The sequence below is a fragment of the Balaenoptera borealis genome (genome assembly GCF_965194805.1).
Source record: "Balaenoptera borealis genome assembly, chromosome: 13".
NCBI classification, from domain to species: domain Eukaryota; kingdom Metazoa; phylum Chordata; class Mammalia; order Artiodactyla; family Balaenopteridae; genus Balaenoptera; species Balaenoptera borealis.
In genome coordinates, this window is record NC_138870.1 from 75,995,931 (window position 1) to 76,015,256 (window position 19,326).

Here is a 19,326-nt window from a genome sequence, read left to right on the forward strand (position 1 = left end):
AAATCTTCTCTAGTAAATTGAGTTAATTTTCTATAGTAAGATAGACTAGTCTTTCACAAGATGAGCAAAGTAAAAATTTAAAATTAAGGACTTATTTTGATTGTTAGGCTCAAGAGTTTCTAAACGCAGGAAATTCAAAATACAGGAGACGAAAAATACAAATAAACAGAATGTATATGTTGATCAACAGATCTTACTAGTAACACAAATTGTATCAAAAGAAAATTAAATACAGTATATGATTTATGCCTTTTAAAAACTTAACACAATTCATTTCTTCAATTTATAAATAGTAATGACAGAGCTTAAAAGCTACATACAGTCAAATCATCACAAATTGAAAAATTAATTTTCATATATAAATTAATTATTAAAGAAAGCTTACCAATATTTTTGATGTATAAGCACAATTCACAGAAATTCCTGTTACAAGGTAGGACAAAATATTTGGTGGAATAGCTTCTGGTTCAGGAATCTTTTTATAATGTTTTTCATTTATGTAAGCTTGAACAACTGTCATTCTGTTCATTGTCAATGTTCCTGTTTTATCTGAACAAATAGCTGTAGCATTTCCCATGGTTTCACAAGCATCCAGATGCCTCACTAAATTATTATCTTTCATCATTTTCTACAGTGACCAAAAAAAAAGTAGTTAAGCTACATAGAAAACCAATGACCTCATTATATTAAAATGATTGTAAACTGCTTTAAAATCAGAACTAAAACTCCCAACTTTACATGGATAGACAGTATAAAGCACCGATTTAATGCTGGAAGAATTTAGTATATTTGACCTATTCAAATAAGCTAAATAGAGTACTAGCTTTCAGTGGTTTCAATCATTTCCCCACTACATAACATAATCTAGTAAATGAACACAGATACCTGCACCCATATGCAAATCATGTTGACTATATGCCTCCAACACTTCTGTGAAGTGTCCTCAAATTACAAGAGCTATAATAATTTGTACTCTAAGTACAGAGGTACTTACAGCCATGTAAGAGTATATAACATGTAAGGATTAAGTCTCCTTATTAAGTGGAAAACAAAAGATTCTGGTATCAGTCACCAAGGAAAAAGTAGCTTATCAGTTAAATATAGAGTTTGTGGGCATGTAGCTGCCTGATTTTTTTTTTTCTTTTGACTCTGATAGATTGAGGTAACGTAACAAAACCAGAAAGGATCATTTTTATCTTTTCCATATGTTGGTACACTTGGTCTTCTCATCCTCAGGATCATCCCTTCCTCTTATTTACAAGAAAAAGACAGTTTCTAAAAAGAACAAGAGTTTCACTGTAGCTCCAAAAAGCATTTAGGTTAAAATGCTTGATAATTGATTCTTAAAGCATACCTGGAATGGGTTAAAACCTGTAAAGAGTTATTTTACAAAGTATGTTCTGTGACTACTAATATGCAAGATACTGCAAGAAACTGATTCCTTGAAGAAATAAATATGGGGAAGGAAGATTACTGTGATTTACATTAATACTGAACATTAAAAGAAGGAAGTTCTGCAGTAAAGAAAATGTGTTCAGTTTTGCCAAACACTAACACAGGAGCCATAAGGACCACACCTCAATGAAAAGAAAAGTGACTGGTAACATTTGGGCTAAAATAAACATTTAATAAAAACTTAAAGAAAAATGCTCTTATTTATTTTCTACGAAAGGACTGCAAATCAATCCTGCCTATATCTTTTTGATCAATTGAAAAATTAATATCATTAATGACTATTCAAAGTGAACTAATGACAGTATTGATAGAATGACTGATTTTACCCATGTGTCTAAAACTTATGTTTACCCCAATTATTTCTAATTATTTTAAAACATCAAACAGATGATTACACTGTATTTCATTATTACTTTGACACATTTACCATTTTACTTTTGAAACAAAAGATGTGAAATGCCTGAAAATAAACTCAAACAGTAAGCAAAAAATATTCTTATCATGACACATCTGTTGGAACACTGAAGATAAGAGTGCTGGAGCAGAAACTATGACCAATTACTTTGTATTGCTCTCTGTCAGCAATACTACTTAAGGAGAAATATTAATTAATATTAGAAAACTGACAAGAGCAGCATTCTTTCATCAGGTATAATTTTACATGTGAAGCCACCTTTTCCATATAAGATATAAAATTGATTAAAAAGTAGATTAGTAATCTTCAAACAGAATATTCCTTTAGGTAACCAGCAGCTAGCAAAGCCACTGAAGCTCATTTTTTCAGCATTCTACTAAGAGAACAAGGAGGAGTTAGCTACTGTAAATGGAGTGGTCAGAGAAGGTGATACGTGAAGAGACCTGAGTAAAGTTAGAGAGTTGATGATTCAAAGGAAGGAACACAAGAGTCCTGAAGTGAGAACAGGGTTGGGGTATTTGAGAAACAGCAGGAAGGCTGGTGAGGCTGGACCAGAGGGGGAGAGAGAGGTGGGAGACGAACACTAGAGGAAAGCAAAGGCCAGATGGGGCAGGGCCCTGCAGGCCATAGCAAGGAGCCTTGGATTTCATTCTGACAAGAAGCCACTGGAGGGTTTTATAAAAGGAAATAAGATGATCTGAATTATTTTTTAGAAACATGAGTCTACCATGTGAAGGCAGGACCGTGGGGTCATAAGGGTCCAAGTGTGGAAACAAGGAGGCCTTAGACAGTTGGATTCAAGTAAACCTCTCTGCTCTTGTACCACAGGCAAATGACAAGCATGCTTACTTCAATGTTACAGATTGGAAACAGGAGGGGACAGGACAACATAACTATCATATGAGGAAAATTAAGCTAGAACTTTCCCCAGCAGAGTTATGCTTAGCTTTGTGTCAAGTCTGCCATCCCAGGAATGTATAGGTCTCGATGCAGAGATCTTCAACTGTGGGGGAGGAGAAGGGAATCAATGACAGCGCTAAAGAAAACAGTGTAAATTTATGGAAATCCCCTAGTTCCAGAACCCAAGAGAAAAGAGCAACCAGTTGTACATTTTCTACACCAGCTGAGACTTTCTTTTCTGCTTACCTTGACTGAATAAGCCAGTGAGATAGTGACTGCGAGTGGAAGACCTTCTGGCACTGCTACCACTAAAACCGTAACTCCAATAATGAAGAACTTCACAAAATACTGTATGTAAATCGGTGTGCACTCAGCAAGCCACGGTCTCTTCTGAACCCAGAATGTATCAATTACAAAATATAATACGAGAATGATAACTGTGATGGCAGACATCAACAAACCTACATAAAAAGAAGGAAAATGTAATTATTAAATATTGTAGACACAATTCATAGTCAGTTACATATTAGCCACTGGAAGAATTATAACTACTTTGGTGATATTTATTTTAATTTCGCTGAGAAACTGTTACATCCTTTTTCGTGCTTAACTCATCACTTGACATTATCAGATTTAATTTCTGCTTCCAAGTATAGTCCCGAAACCCAGGAGAAGTGGGAAAAAAGTGTTTATGATTCTTTTCTAGACTTAATTGTATCTTCAGTCTTCTACTAAAGCCGAGACAAAATAACAAGCGATGACAAGGAAATACCAAAAGCTTAGTATAAGCTGGTGCTCTACACATTGGCAAGCTGCTTTCATGACAAAAGAGAAGTTGATAAGAACCTGATCAATGGGGAGACCTAGAATTAAATACTGAACCCCATGTTTTTAATGAAGAAAACACAAATTACCAAAATTACTTAATTTTTTCATCTATCCTTACTGCTTTATTAACTTAGCAAACCAACAGTTAATCATATATTACAAATCATTTACACCTTTCTGTTTTGTGGGATATTTAGCCCCTTATAAATGAGTATTACAAAATAAGGCACGTTCACCTATCTGGGTCTAATAATCCAATTCAATGTCTACTAAAATCCCATCACCATCTTAAATCCACCCTTTTCCCCAACACCATATGTATGAGTCAGTATTACCATTTGGCTACATATTATCAAAAGCAAATATTTGCTATTAGATAATAAGCTTTTTGAGGACAGAAGCAAAAATTAACTTTTTCCAACATAGTCATAGGAAGTAACAGAATGATGCAATTTAAGTGACTTTAATAGTGTAGTCTGATTTAGCCCACACGTGTTCTTTCATAAAGATGATACTATTGAAGGGCATGCTATGTTTTTAGCTAAAGCTTTGTTTTATTTCCTCTGAAGAGTAGTCCTGTTAACAGGTGTTTTCTAGTGATGGTTGTAATTTATAACTTCAGCCTCACCAGGATGATCCATTCTAACGCTAACTAATCCATTCAATTTAAGTTAACTATAACTTTTAGAAAAACACACACCTAATTTTTTTTTTCATAGTCAGAAAAAAGATAAGAAAATGGGCGGTGAAATTTCTTTTTATTAAAATATAGCTGGGTAATCTTCACCGAGTAACCTCACTGCTAATAAGCCCTCTCTCTATTGCTCCCAGAAATTCAGAGAGGAGCGCGTGGGCTTGTGAATTGGGCAGCCTTAGGCGCTAATCCTAACGTGACCACTTATTCATTAGCTGGTTGACAGAGGACACTCCCTCTACATAAAATGAGGATAACAGTTCCCAAGCTGCAAAATATTGTGAGGATCTACAGTAACTCAAAGGCCTGGTACCTTGTAGATAAAACTGAAAATATTTTTAATTCCTCTTCCACTCACAAAGCAATGATTTCCAGTCTTAAGTATGTCAAAGATGATTTTTAAATAGAAAGGCAGCATATTTTAAAACAAAACATCTTATTTTCTCGTATATATCATACCTGCTTTGCCAATCTGAACAGCCAGCTTTGTTAGTTTCCCTTGTAAAACAGATTTTTCCTTTTTTGGCAAATTTGCTTTCTTTTTGTCTTTTTCATCACCATCTCCACCTTCTTCACTCTTCAAAGGCTGCATTTCCATGGCTGCACCATCCTGGGCTTTTGCTGCATCGAAGAGCAAATATAACTTCACTACATTTTAAAGGCACACGTAACTGTTAATATTTTCAAGCAATTTTGGGGGAAAAAAATCAATTTCTTATAGAAACACAAAGATTTAAACATTTAGCTTCCTGTGTATGTCTGTGCCTACCCAGAGAAAATAAGACAATTAGTGACACTAGGTTTTGAAACTCTGTACCAGATTTGAGAATGTTGAGGTAGGAAATAGGGATGAGGCATAAGAAGAAATACAGGGTCCTGAAAGAGCTAAGTACCAAATCATTTTTCTTCCTGTGTGTTGTGTTAGATAATGAGACTCATTCCAAACACCATAAGTCCCTCCCATATAAGTTATGACCATAATGTAGAACATTATGTAGGACCACACATATAGAGAAATGCACATATGTTTACAGACTATTAAATAGCTGCAAAAAAATTTACATTTTATATTTTGTTTCTTATGCATTTTTGCTAGCAATCATATTGTAACCAATGATAAAATACTGAAATGCTTAAGTTTAAAGTTACCTACATCTGGACCTTTCTAAGCTTACTACCACAGGTCATAATTAAAGTCTTATTAACATTGTAAAGGCAGCATAAGTCAGGCACTGACCAAAGAGACATTCACCCAAGTAATACAGATTGTTAATTTTCTGTATACATCCTACTTTTGGATGAATACAGTACACAAGAGATATATTTGTGGATATAATGAGAACAAGCTAAGTGTACTTTTATCCTCCTGAATTTACCTTTGTTGCGATTCTCAATAGCTCCGTCTTGTTTCTTATCTGTAGGAACAAAATGGGAATTAAAGCTTTCCAAAAGAAATGAATACAGCCATGTTAAATTATGCAAAGGTAGCTCACATTTCTATAACAGAACTGTTACACAATGGGGTGGGTGGGTGTGTGTGTGTGTGTGTGTGTGTGTGTGTACAGATTAGAAAGCATTTGGCCCATAATGACCTTCTGGCTCAATCACTCCCTAGGTCTTAACCATGGGGGGACACTCCAAAATAATTTGGGGCATCTATACTTGGTTGATTTCTCCATAAGACTTTACTCTTTTTTATGCTGCAACACACCCAAATATGGCACAAGAGGTTTTCAAACGAAATACAAATATAAGCCTAAGAATGTGGAAAAGGGAAAGGGTAGAGGGAGGAAGGAATGTCATAGGAAGACAACAGGCACACAGGAGAACTCTGATGGGAATGAGAACCAAATTGGTATGTATAAAAGATAGGGGAGGCAAGCAAGTAAAACTAGAATATGAAGGTACAAAATAAGACAGTAAAACTACTAGTTAAGGTAATCCCCAAATTCACTTAGATTTGGAGGAAACAGAAAGATGAGAATGTCTAACGTAAAAAGTAATCAAGGAGGGAATGGGTCTATTGTTTGGAGTAGGGAGTGTAATACTAAAAATGACGAAGAGGAAAGAGAACCACTCAGCCTATTCTTCTTTCAACTTCTCTATCAAGGAGACCTACCTTCAAACTGGAAAACGTGGAACAAATATGGTCAAGGAGGAACAGGTGCTCAAGACAGGTGAGGAGACAGAATACCTAGCTACTCTGAATGAGCCCAACTTTGGAAAGAGACCAAACATTCACATTCCAGATTATGAAGGCAACTGAGACAGATTACCCTGGATTATATTAATACATAATATCAATTTATTCAAGGGAATGGTAAAAGAGCTGGAAGTCCACAGATGGAAAAATGGTGTCTACCATTCCCCACCCCACCCCCCCCACACTCTCACCAAGAATCAAAAACAGCAGTCAGTTAGATGTTAATTCCTGGGAATACACTTGACTGGATTAATAAAAATAGGTATATAAGATCTTAGAAAAAAAAGGTGCTTATTGGAAAAGAAACTGTATCGTCAACAGGAACAAGGTCATGATGTGAACTTCCCTTTCCTTTTTTAATAGGGTCTATTGACTTTAGTCTCCTGTAAATTAGGATGCAACACAATATATGGTGAAGAGCACACACTTTTGAGTCAGACAAGTGGGTCTGATCTGCCACTAATTAGATCTTCAACCTGGAGCAAGTTATGTAACCTCCATAAGCCTCAGTTTACTTGTCAGCAAAAAGATAAATAGTCTTTTCTGTATGGTTGTAAGGATTATTGAGATAACGCATATAAAGCGGTCCAGAAATGGTATCAGCACTACACACTGGCCCCTTAGGGCGGCACGTGGAGGGCTGCTGAGAAGAGTGGGACAGGAAAGACCTACAGTGTGGGGCCTGCCTCCCTTGCCAGCAGCCAGAACTCTTCAAACATAGTTCTCTTTGAAATCAAGATTTCACAGCTCAAGACAAAACCCAGAAACCGAACCAAAACACCTAAATATTAAAAACATTGCTGTAGATATAGCAAGCCAAGACTTTTAGTGAGGCATTTGTAAGATCTCAAAATACTTACGTGTCTGAGAGAAATATGGGCTTACTAGCCCAAGTAAAATTAAATAAATCTAAGCGGTTAAACCACAGTAAAGTGCTGTTGCCCTAAAGGGAAAAACTCTTTTGAGTAAAGGGTGAGGAGGGCTTTTTTAAAAAGGGGACATACCCCCCAACTAAGTGATCCTGAGCTATTTCCCTATGTATAACAGCTTCTTATAAGATCCTTGTGGATAAACTATGGTTATCAAGTTTGCTGATAATAGATCTCCTTGGAGGGACAGCAGATACAATGGATCAAGATTAAAAATTTAAAACCTTGATATCTAATGATGGGCTGAATATAACAAGACAAACACATGAGGTGTCAAAGTGAAGTCTTGGTCTTATGTCTAAAAACCAAGTACATAAGTACAGACTGGGAAATGTGAGTAGTAGAAAACATGAAAAAGATGAAAAGCTCAATGAGGCCAAAAAGTGATATGGTTGACAAGGAAAGCTACTACCGAAGTAGCAAAAAAATAAGCAAAGGAAGTGGGAGTTTAATTCATTTTGCTGGTCAAATGACAGGGAGATTTTAAAGTATTCAAGAAGATGCTGAATTCATCTGGCTATGGTAAAGCAGGATTGATATCTTCCTTCATAAAGCCCTCCTCGGACTACTAAGTCTTAAAAAAAAAAATTCCCCCTCCATCAATTCTACCACTTGAAGGTACTATGTTGGGTAACTAATTTTTTTGTAGAACTCTTCATTTCAAAATCTGATGAAACAGTGTATTTTTTGGATGAGTTCTTACAATCTAGGCTGCCGTATTTCCAAATGCCAATTCTTATAGCATATTGCTATCCTTACTTTTCTTTTCCTTTTTCTTCTCATCTTTCTTCTCTTCCTCTTCACCTCCAGCTCCAAGTAAGGTAAAGATAATTCCAGTTTGAGAATTTATACCCACAGCAGTAACTACCATTCTTCCAGAGCCTTCCATTACATGAGTACCTACGACAACAGAAAATGTGTTTTTAAAATTCAACAAGACATTAAATAAAACCTAAATTCTTGTGCTTAAGGTTTTAAGTCTGTTATAAGTCATCTGAGTTCAAAGCTCACTCTACCACTCATTTATCATGTGATACTGGGCAAACTGTAACATCTCAATTACTAGTCCATAAACGTGGATAACAGTACCTACACTTTGTAAAAATGAGACGCAAATTAAGTCTGTAAGTGTAAAGTGTTTGGCACATTGCCTGGAATTTTAGGGGTTCAATGAATGTTCAATATTTAAATTATAACTGTATTATTATTATTAGGGACAATTCACTTATAAAGAAATGTGCTTACAACAAAAAGGATCACACAGCAACAACTGACATATTCCCAAGCCAACCCCACCACCTCTCCCTAACCCAGGTTTTCATGCCAGCCCACCTAGATCACTGCAACAGCTGCCTAGCTAGTTTCTGTCTTTCCAGTTCACCCTGAAATAAGTTTACCCTTCCTAAGATGTGATTTTATCATAAGCCTCTCATGGCTCCAAAACTTCTGACCCTCACTGCCTACTGGATAAAGGTCAAAGTCTTCACATGGAGACCAAACAACACTCCGAACTTTTTCATCCATTAGCCTAACATAAAACTCCGTTACAAAAAGCTGGGGAGCAGAGATGGGAACACTGACTGAATTCTGACTCTGTCCCTCACAACAGTCTTGCAAGCAGCAGGCATTATTATTCTTATTTCCTAGAAACTTGCCCAAGGTTACACAACTATTAAGTGGCAAGGCAGATTCAATTCAGCTCTGTCAGAGGACAGAGGGAATATTCTTCTTATGATATAATGTCACTAAGGTTGCTCACAACTCTCCAACCTGTACGACCACACCTCTGCACCTTTCCCTCACTCATTAAAAGGCTTCTCACCTCTCTAATATTTTTGTGATTTTAAGTAACTTTCAAAACTTAACTCTTTTTAATATACTCAATAAAGTCTTCTTATAGTTATCATTTATTTATTTAATCTCCTAGTTTACAACCACCTGGAGGGCAGGGTCTGTAGCACGTACTATACCATCCTGCGTACCAAAACAATGTTCAATTGTTATTTGCAAAATAAGATCGTAAAGCATACGTACTTACTCCAGTACCTAAGAATTTATATTTGGCTATTAATTACTATGTAATTTATCCAATATGAATTTTTTAGGCCTTTGATTTTGTTGCTTTAAAAAATCTATATTTTGACTGTTTCACTAATTATTAGCTTCTTTGCCAGTAAAAATGCAAGAGAAACAAGAAATTAAATTAAGGACAGTGAAACAATATTTACTGAGCAAGGACTAAATGTAAAAGACAGTTTGTTTCTTTTAACAATTCTAGCTTTCAGCAAATTTCAATTTTTTATGTTCTGTTCTTCTCTACCACAGGTAATCAAATGTTGGCAGCTAATATGCTCAGGCAAAGTAAACAGTTTTTGTTCTGGTCATATCCCTACCGCTAACTGAATAACTGCTTTTAAACATCTAAATTTAAAAAGCCAAGAACAGCAGTGAGAGATGGCATCATGAGAATAAATTTAAAAATAAATGCATTTCATGTTTTCAGTACATTTTTGGAAGATGGAAATAAATGCAGAAAAACTTTCCCACCCGTACTGTGATAAGGGACTCCAGAAAGTTATTTCAGTCTTTTCTTAAACATGGAAAATTTATAGAGTCCTCTTGGTATACTTGGTGTGTCGGGAACCTGAGTCTACAAAACCTTACCAGCCATCTCTGTTAAAACAGAAAAGGACCAAGGTTCCGTTAAAGGATGTCATTCTGAAGAGCTAAGCATTGTGTGAATAAGCTAGATGTACATCAAAGCCCATGAGGTATACATGGCAAAAAGGCAAGAGAGACTACCTCAGTTCACCAAACACTGTGGCCTGGTCAGTCTATGGCAGTTAGGTATGACCAGCTAGCTTCCCTCTCCTTTGGAAAAATCATAGGTTTTACTTGGCTAACATTAACCACAGTTTCTTAGAAGTATGGCAAGGAATAAGTAAAATAAGTATACATCAAACTTAAATACATTATATATCCAAGATATTTCTATTTGGAATGAATTTCAAGCAGAGAAATATAAAGAAAAATTCAAATAGAGTAGGAATGTTCTTAGTAGTGCAGGATATTGAAGGTATACAAATCCCAAGATTTTTTCAAAGAAACAAAAGTCTATATTAAAATGAAACTTTCCCCCTATTTATAATGCTGTTTATAAATGTATATACATGAAATTACTCTGATTTTTAGTGGTGGGACGTTTTACAATAAGCCTTTTGGCATATATTTACAAATCTTAAAAAGGTAATAGTTAAACTTAGGTATGTGCCCCGAAGTTGTGATTCTAACTTAACTGACGCTTGTCACAGGTTTGACTTTGGTTTCAGTAAAACCATGTCCAACCAATTAGAATATAAAGTTCACAGAGAAGAAGTGAGAAAGTATAGCTGCCAAGTTATTAAATATTTAAATAAGCAGAATCTCCTTACAATGTGGGAAATGTTAGCATTCCATTAACATCTGAAAATAATAATTAAAGACAAATAGGCAACATTTTCTTACTCCAAATGCTAGTATAACTCAATCTAAAAATATATTTAAACCAAATGTCTTACAAGCAATTTTGTAAATTCTATAAAGAACACTAGAAAATTAAGAGTAGGAAACTGAAAATCAAAAGTTAAGGAACTGGTGTAATTTTGGAGACAAGTTGTGGTACTCTGGTTTCCTTTCATGTAGCATCTTAGAAGGCAGCTTGTAATTTTTTTCATCATCCCTTCCATTTCATTTCCAATTAACCTTAGGTCTAGCTATCAACAGTTAAGCTGTTGTAAAAGCCTCCTAAGTAGACACCCACCTCCCCTTTTCAGACAGTACCCTCACCTACACAACGCCTTAGATTTTCAGAACATGTCTTAACCGTGTGCAAATTCAGTTCTGCCTAGTAGATGTGGTACTACTCTTGGACCTATTTATTATTAATCATATTACCTTAGATAAATAGTTAATGTCTCAGACTCATTCCTCAGTAGTTAAATGAGGGAGCAAGATTAGGTTAACTTTAAGGATTTTATGAGTTGTTTTTTTTTTTAAACCCTATCCTTTGTAGACCATCATAGAGAATTCATTAATTTGCTTTAAACACACAATCATTCTTTAATTTTATATTACAATAGCCCTTAAGAATAAATGTAAAACAGATCAATTTAACAGAGATCATTAGGCTTATACTTTAGTTTTATCATTATACTAACATTAACTAACACCGACTCTCAAATCTCTTCATTTTTTTGGACTCGGGTTCCTCATTTGTAAAATACAGTTCTGGATTTAAAGATCTCTAATGTCTCTGCTGACTTACAAAAGAAAGTCTCTAAGATTTATAAGGGTAGAAGCTAACATAAAATACAGAATCCTCTTCACATTACTGGCTCTTTGGGGAACTGTTTGCTGACAGTGGTATACAGTTGAGGAGGAGGAAAAAGTTCAGTTATAAAAGAAATTCATACCTGATAAAAGTAAGGGATCCTTATCTAAAGACTTCTTAACATGATCAGATTCACCAGTCAATGAGCTTTCATCAATTTTAAGATCATTGCCTTGAATAAGTATGCCATCAGCGGGAAGAAGATCACCTAAAACAAAATAAAGGTACGCTAAACTGTGAACAAGATTACAATAACATCACATCATGTGTAAGATGCACTGCCCTTTTTTACTTACCATATTTCACTTGAGCAATATCTCCAACTGTAATGTCAGCTACAGGTATCTGAATGACCTGACCACCCCTGATGACTGTGAACTTCTGTTCTTGTTCAATTCGACTCTGCAAACCTCTAAACTGTTTTTCCTTACTCCAGTCATTGAAAGCTGTTACTAATACTACACACACTACTGACAAGAGGATCGCAGCTCCTTCAATCCAACCAGTTTCACCTTCACCTTCTTCCTCTCCAACAGAAACGTCTCCACAAACTATTTGGAAAGAAAGAAAATGCTTATCAAAAAAGATTCTGAATTGATGGCAACAGATATGTAATTATAATGTTTATATGCCCCGTTAACTTTGCTTACAGCTCTAAACACTTTATTGATTCAAAGCATTCCATAATGATGACGACGCTTACTCTGTTAATTTCAAGTTCCCTGCCTCTGAGGATTCTCATCTTTAGGGTAGGGAGGCAGTCTAGGGTACCTGTTAAGAGTGAGGACACTGGGGAAGATTAAATCTCGACCCTAAGGCAAGTTACTTATTTTTGAGACTCAGTTTCTTCATCTGTCAAATTAGGAGACCACCACTTACGGCAGAGTTGTTGAGAGAATTAAATGCGAAGACACTTGTAAAGAAGGTAGAACAGTGGCTGAGACATCCTTCATACTCAACCAATAGTTAATGCTATTACTACATAGAGTAGGCAAGTCGTACATGGAAAGTTAAGTATTATGTGTTTACCCATGAACCATGCTTATTTAACGTATCAGTTTCACTGGAGTATGATAAAAGCTTAACTTTCATAACATAAAAATTTAAGCAAAGTGCTACTCATTCATTCAACTATTTGAGCACCTACTTTAGGTGCCAACACTGTTTTCAAAGCTAAGGGTGTAACAGTGAATAAGACATATAAGCTCTTTCTCCTCAGGGAACCTATACTCAGACTGGTAGGTGTGAATGGGATATGAAAAAATCAGATAATAAAACACAAATAATTAATTTCAGATATCGTAAGTGCCATGAAGAAAATAAAATATGGTGATGTGCTAGCAAATGAAAAAAGAGGGCTAACTGTGGTTGGGTGAACAGAGAAGGCCCCTCTGAGGTGTCCATGACATTTGAGCCAAATGATATGAGGGAACTAGCCATATAGATTTAAGGGAAGAGGATTTCGGGGAGAGATTAAAGTCAGCACAGAGGCTCTATGGCAAAAAAGACTTTAGAAAAAGACAGAGGCGGGGACAAAAGAAACCTCAAAACTGTAGGGCCAGTAATGGTGAAGAAAGAACAAGGACGGTGCTTTTTGAACCTTGGGCTGTAATCTATTTGTGAGTCTAAAATCAATTCAGACCTTCAAATGGCGGAGGAATAGGATGCGGAGATCACATTCCTCCCCACAAATATATAGGAAATACATCTACATGTGGAACAACTCCTACAGAACACCTACTGAACGCTGGCAGAAGATCTCAGACCTCCCAAAGGCAGAAAACTCCCCACGTACCTGGGTAGGGCAAAAGAAAAAAGAAAATACAGAGACAAAAGAATAGGGATGGGACCTGCACCTCGGGGGAGGGAGCTGTGAAGGAGGAAAGGTTTCCACACACTAGGAAGCCCCTTCACTGGTGGAGATGGGGTAGCAGGGAGGGGGGGGGGAAGCTTCGGAGCCACGGAGGAGAGCGCAGCCACAGGGGTGCGGAGGGCAAAGCGGAGAGACCCCCGCACAGAGGGTCGATGCCGACCAGCACTCACCAGCCCCAGAGGCTTGTCTGCTCACCCGCCGGGGCAGGCGGTGGCTGGGGGCTGAGGCTCGGGCTTCAGTCGGATCGCAGGGAGAGGACTGGGGTTGGCGGCGTAAACACAGCCTGAAGGGGGCTAGTGCGCCACAGCTAGCCGGGAGGGAGTCCGGGAAAAAGTCCGGACCTGCCCAAGAGGCGAGAGACCATTGTTTCCGGATGCGCGAGGAGAGGGGATTCAGAGCACCGCCTAAACGAGCTCCAGAGACGGGCGTGAGCCAGGGCTATCAGCACGGACCCCAGAGATGGGCATGAGACGCTAAGGCTGCTACTGCAGCCACCAAGAAGCCTGTGTGCGAGCACAGGTCGCTATCCACACCTCCCCTCCTGGGAGCCTGTGCAGCCCGCCACTGCCAGAGTCCCGTGATCCAGGGACAACTTCCCCGGTAGAACGCACGGCGCGCCTCAGGCTGTTGCAACGTCATGCCAGCCGCTGCAGCCGCAGGCTCACCCCACATTCCGCATTCCGTACCCTTCCCTCCTCACAGCCTGAGTGTGCCAGAGCCCCCTAACGAGCTGCTACTTTAAACCTGTCCTGTCTGGGCGGGGAACAGACGTCCTCCGGCGACCTACACGCAGAGGTGGGTCCAAATCCAAAGCTGAACCCCAGGAGCTGTGCAAACAAAGAAGAGAATGGGAAATCGCTCCCAGCAGCCTCAGGAGCAGCCGATTAAATCTCCACAATCAACTTGATGTACCTGCATCTGTGGAATACCTGAATAGACAACGAATCATCCCAAAATTGAGGAGGTGGACTTTGTGTGATTTTGTCTGTATAGCTTTGATTTAACCATTTGTCCTAGGGTTCTGTCTGTCCGTTTTTGTTTTTTTAGGATAGTTTTTAGTGCTTGTTATCATTGGTGGATTTGTTTTTTGGTTTGGTTGCTCTCTTCTTTCTTTTTTTATTACTTTTTAATTCTTTTTGTACTTTTAGTAATTTTTTTTTAATTTTAATAACTTTATTTTATTTTTCTTTCTTTCTTTTTTTCTCCCTTTTCTTCTGAGCCGTGTGGCTGACAGGGTCTTGGTGCTCTGGCCGGGTGTCAGGCCTGAGCCTCTGAGGTGGGAGAGCCAAGTTCAGGACACTGGTGCACCACAGACCTCCCGGCTCCACCTAATGTCAAACAGCGAAAGCTCTACCAGAGATCTCGATCTCAACTCTAAGACCCAGCTCCACTCAACGACCAGCAAACTATAGTGCTGGACATCCTATGCCAAACAATGAGCAAGACAGGAACACAACCGCACCCATTAGCAGACAGGCTGCCTAATATCACAATAAGGTCACAGACACCCCAAAACACACCACCGGATGCAGTCCTGCCCACCAGAAAGACAAGATCCAGCTTCATCCACCAGAACACAGGCACCAGTCCCCTCCACCAGGAAGCCTACACAACCCACTGAACCAACCTTAGCCACTGGGGGCAGACACCAAAAACAACGGGAAGTATGAACCTGCAGCCTGTGAAAAGGAGACCCCAAACACAGTAAGTTAAGCAAAATGAGGAGACAGAGAAACACACAGCAGATGAGGGAGCAAGGTAAAAATCCAACAGGCCAAACAAATGAACAGGAAATAAGCAGTCTACCTGAAAAGGAGTTCAGAGTAATGATCCAAAATCTTGGAAATAGAATGGAGAAAATAAAAGAAACGTTTAACAAGGACCTAGAAGAACGAAAGAGCAAACAAACAATGATGAACAACACAATAAATGAAATTGAAAATTCTCTAGAAGGAATCAATAGCAGAATAACTGATGCAGAAGAACGGATAAGTGACCTGTAAGATAAAATAGTGGAAATAACTGCTACAGAGCAGAATAAAGAAAAAAGAATGAAAAGAATGGAGGACAGTCTCAGAGACCTCTGGGACAACATTAAACGCACCAACATTCAAATTATAGGGGTACCAGAAGAAAAAGAGAAAAAAGAAAGGGAAAGAGAAAATATTTGAAAAGATTATAGCTGAAAACTTCCCTAATGTGGGAAAGGAAATAGTCAATCAAGTCCAGGAAGTGCAAAGAGTCCCATACAGGATAAATCCAAGGAGAAACACGCCAAGACACATATTAATCAAACTATCAAAAATTAAATACAAAGAAAAAATATTAAAAGCAGCAAGGGAAAAACAAAAATTAACAAACAAAGGAATCCCCATAAGGTTAACAACTGATCTTTCAGCAGAAACTCTGCAAGCCAGAAAGGAGTGGCAGGACATATTTAAAGGGATGAAAGGGAAAAACCTACAGCCAGGATTACTCTACCCAGCAAGGATCACATTCAGATTGGATGGAGAAATTAAAACCTTTACAGACAAGCAAAAGATAAGAGAATTCAGCACCACCAAACCAGCTTTACAACAAATGCTAAAGGGACTTCTCTAGGCAGGAAGCACAAGAGAAGGAAAAGACCTACAATAATAAGCCCAAAACAACTAAGAAAATGGTAATAGGAACATACATATCGCTAACTACCTTAAACGTAAATGGATTAAATGCTCCCACCAAAAGACACAGACTAGCTGAATGGATACAAAAACAAGACCCATGTATATGCTGTCTACAAGAGACCCACTTCAGACATAGGGACACATACAGACTGAAAGTGAGGGGTTGGAAAAAGATATTCCATGCAAATGGAAATTAAAGAAAGCTGGAGTAGTAATTCTCATATCAAACAAAATAGACTTTAAAATAGACTATTACAAGAGACTAAGAAGGACACTACATAATGATCAAAGGATCAATCCAAGAGAATGATATAACAATTGTAAATATTTATGCACCAAACATAGGAGCAGCTCAATACATAAGGCAAACGCTAACAGCCATAAAAGGGGAAATTGACAATAACACAATCGTAGTAGAGGACTTCAACACCCCACTTTCACCAATGGACAGATCATACAAAATGAATTAAAAAAGGAAACACAAGCTTTAAATGATACATTAAACAAGATGGACTTAATTGATATTTATAGGACATTCCATCCAAAAACAACAGAATACACTTTCTTCTCAAGTGCTCATGGAACATTCTCCAGGATAGCTCATATCTTGGGTCACAAATCAAGGTAAATTTAAGAAAATAGAAATCGTATAAAGTATCTTTTCCGAACACAATGCTATGAGACTAGGTATCAATTACAGGAAAAAATCTGTAAAAAATACAAACACATGGAGGCTAAACAATACACTACTAAATAACCAAGAGATCACTGAAGAAATCAAAGAGGAAATCAAAAAATACCTAGAAAAAAATGACAATGAAAACACGACGACTCAAAACCTATGGGATGCAGCAAAAGCAGTTCAAAGAGGGAAGTTTATAGCAATACAATCCTACCTCAAGAAACAAGAAACATCTCAAATAAACAACCTAACCTTACACCTAAAGCAGTTAGAGAAAGAAGAACAAAAACACCCCAAAGTTAGCAGAAGGAAAGAAATCATAAAGATGAGATCAGAAATAAATGAAAAAGAAATGAAGGAAACAATAGCAAAGATCAATAAAACTAATGGCTGGTTCTTTGACAAGATAAACAAAATTGATAAACCATTAGCCAGACTCATCAAGAAAAAAAGGGAGAAGACTCAACTCAATAGAATTAGAAATGAAAAAGGAGAGGTAACAACTGACACTGCAGAAATACAAAGGATCATGAGAGATTATTACAAGCAACCCTATGCCAATAAAATGGACAACCTGGAAGAAATGCACAAATTCTTAGAAAAGCACAACCTTCCAAGACTGAACCAGGAAGAAATAGAAAATATAAACAGACCAATCACAAGCACTGAAATTGAAACTGTGATTAAAAATCTTCCAACAAAAGCCCAGGACCAGATGGCTTCACAGGCGAATTCTTTCAAACATTTAGAGAAGAGCTAACACCTATCCTTCTCAAACTCTTCCAAAATATAGCAGAGAGAGGAACGCTCCCAAACTCATTCTACGAGGCCACCATCACCCTGATACCAAAACCAGACAAAGATGTCACAAAGAAAGAAAAGTACAGGCCAATATCACTGATGAACATAGATGCAAAAATCCTCAACAAAATACTAGCAAACAGAATCCAACAGCACATTAGAAGGATCATACACCATGATCAAGTGGGGTTTATCCCAGGAATGCAAGGATTCTTCAATATATGCAAATCAATGTGATAAACCATATTAACAAATTGAAGGAGAAAAACCATATGATCATCTCAATAGATGCAGAAAAAGCTTTCAACAAAATTCAACACCCATTTATGATAAAAACCCTCCAGAAAGTAGGGACAGAGGGAACTTACCGCATCATAATAAAGGCCGTATATGACAAACCCACAGCCAACATTGTTCTCAATGGTGAAAAACTGAAACCATTTCCTCTAAGATCAGGAACAAGACAAGGTTGTCCACTCTCACCACTATTATTCAACATAGTTTTGGAAGTTCTAGTCACAGCAATCAGAGAAGAAAAAGAAATAAAAGGAATCCAAGTCGGAAAAGAAGAAGTTAAGCTGTCACTGTTTGCAGATGACATGATACTATACACAGAGAATCCTAAAGATGCTACCAGAAAACTACTAGAGCTAATCAATGAATTTGGTAAAGTAGCAGGATACAAAATTAATGCACAGAAATCTCTTGCATTCCTATACACTAATGATGAAAAATCTGAAAGAGAAATTAAGGAAACACTCCCATTTACCATTGCAACAAAAAGAATAAATACCTAGGAATAAACCTACCTAAGGAGACAAAAGACCTGTATGCAGAAAACCATAAGATACTGATGAAAGAAATTAAAGATGATACAAACAGATGGAGAGATATACCATGTTCTTGGGTTGGAAGAATCAACATTGTGAAAATACTACCCAAAGCAATCTACAGATTCAATGCAATCCCTATCAAACTACCAATGGCATTTTACACAGAAGTAGAGCAAAAAATTTCACAATTTGTATGGAAACACAAAAGACCCCGAATAGCCAAAGCAATCTTGAGAAAGAAAAACGGAGCTGGAGGAATCAGGCTCCCTGACTTCAGACTATACTACAAAGCTACAATAATCAAGACAGGATGGTACTGGCACAAAGACAGAAATATAGATCAATGGAACAGGATAGGAAGCCCAGAGATAAACGCACACACATATGGTCACCTTATCTTTGATAAAGGAGGCAAGAATATACAATGGAGAAAAGACAGCTTCTTCAATAAGTGGTGCTGGGAAAACTGGACAGCTACATGGAAAAGAATGAAATTAGAACACTCCCTAACACCATACACAAAAATAAACTAAAAATGGATTAAAGACCTACATGTAAGGCCAGACACCATAAAACTCTTCGAGGAAAACACAGGCAGAACACGCTGACATAAATCACAGCAAGATCCTTTTTGACCCACCTCCTAGAGAAATGGAAATAAAAACAAAAATAAACAAA

At 37.5% G+C, this 19,326-nt stretch overlaps 1 protein-coding gene across 12 annotated transcripts in view; it reads right to left on the bottom strand.

The window, feature by feature from the left end:
• ATP2B1 (ATPase plasma membrane Ca2+ transporting 1) overlaps window positions 1-19,326 on the bottom strand; it is a 129,746-nt gene that overhangs the window by 35,679 nt on the left and 74,741 nt on the right. For 10 of the 12 annotated variants that reach the window (XM_082351795.1, XM_082351793.1, XM_082351786.1 and 7 more), the window contains 7 exons: window positions 12,090-12,344; window positions 11,876-12,001; window positions 8,184-8,324; window positions 5,669-5,707; window positions 4,752-4,913; window positions 3,017-3,231; window positions 386-628 (listed from right to left, as the gene is read on the bottom strand). In XM_082351795.1, the coding sequence (XP_082207921.1) occupies window positions 386-628; window positions 3,017-3,231; window positions 4,752-4,913; window positions 5,669-5,707; window positions 8,184-8,324; window positions 11,876-12,001; window positions 12,090-12,344 (1,181 nt within the window). The remainder of the gene's footprint in view (window positions 1-385; window positions 629-3,016; window positions 3,232-4,751; window positions 4,914-5,668; window positions 5,708-8,183; window positions 8,325-11,875; window positions 12,002-12,089; window positions 12,345-19,326) is intronic. The other 2 variants (XM_082351797.1, XM_082351789.1) reach the window with 1 other exon arrangement.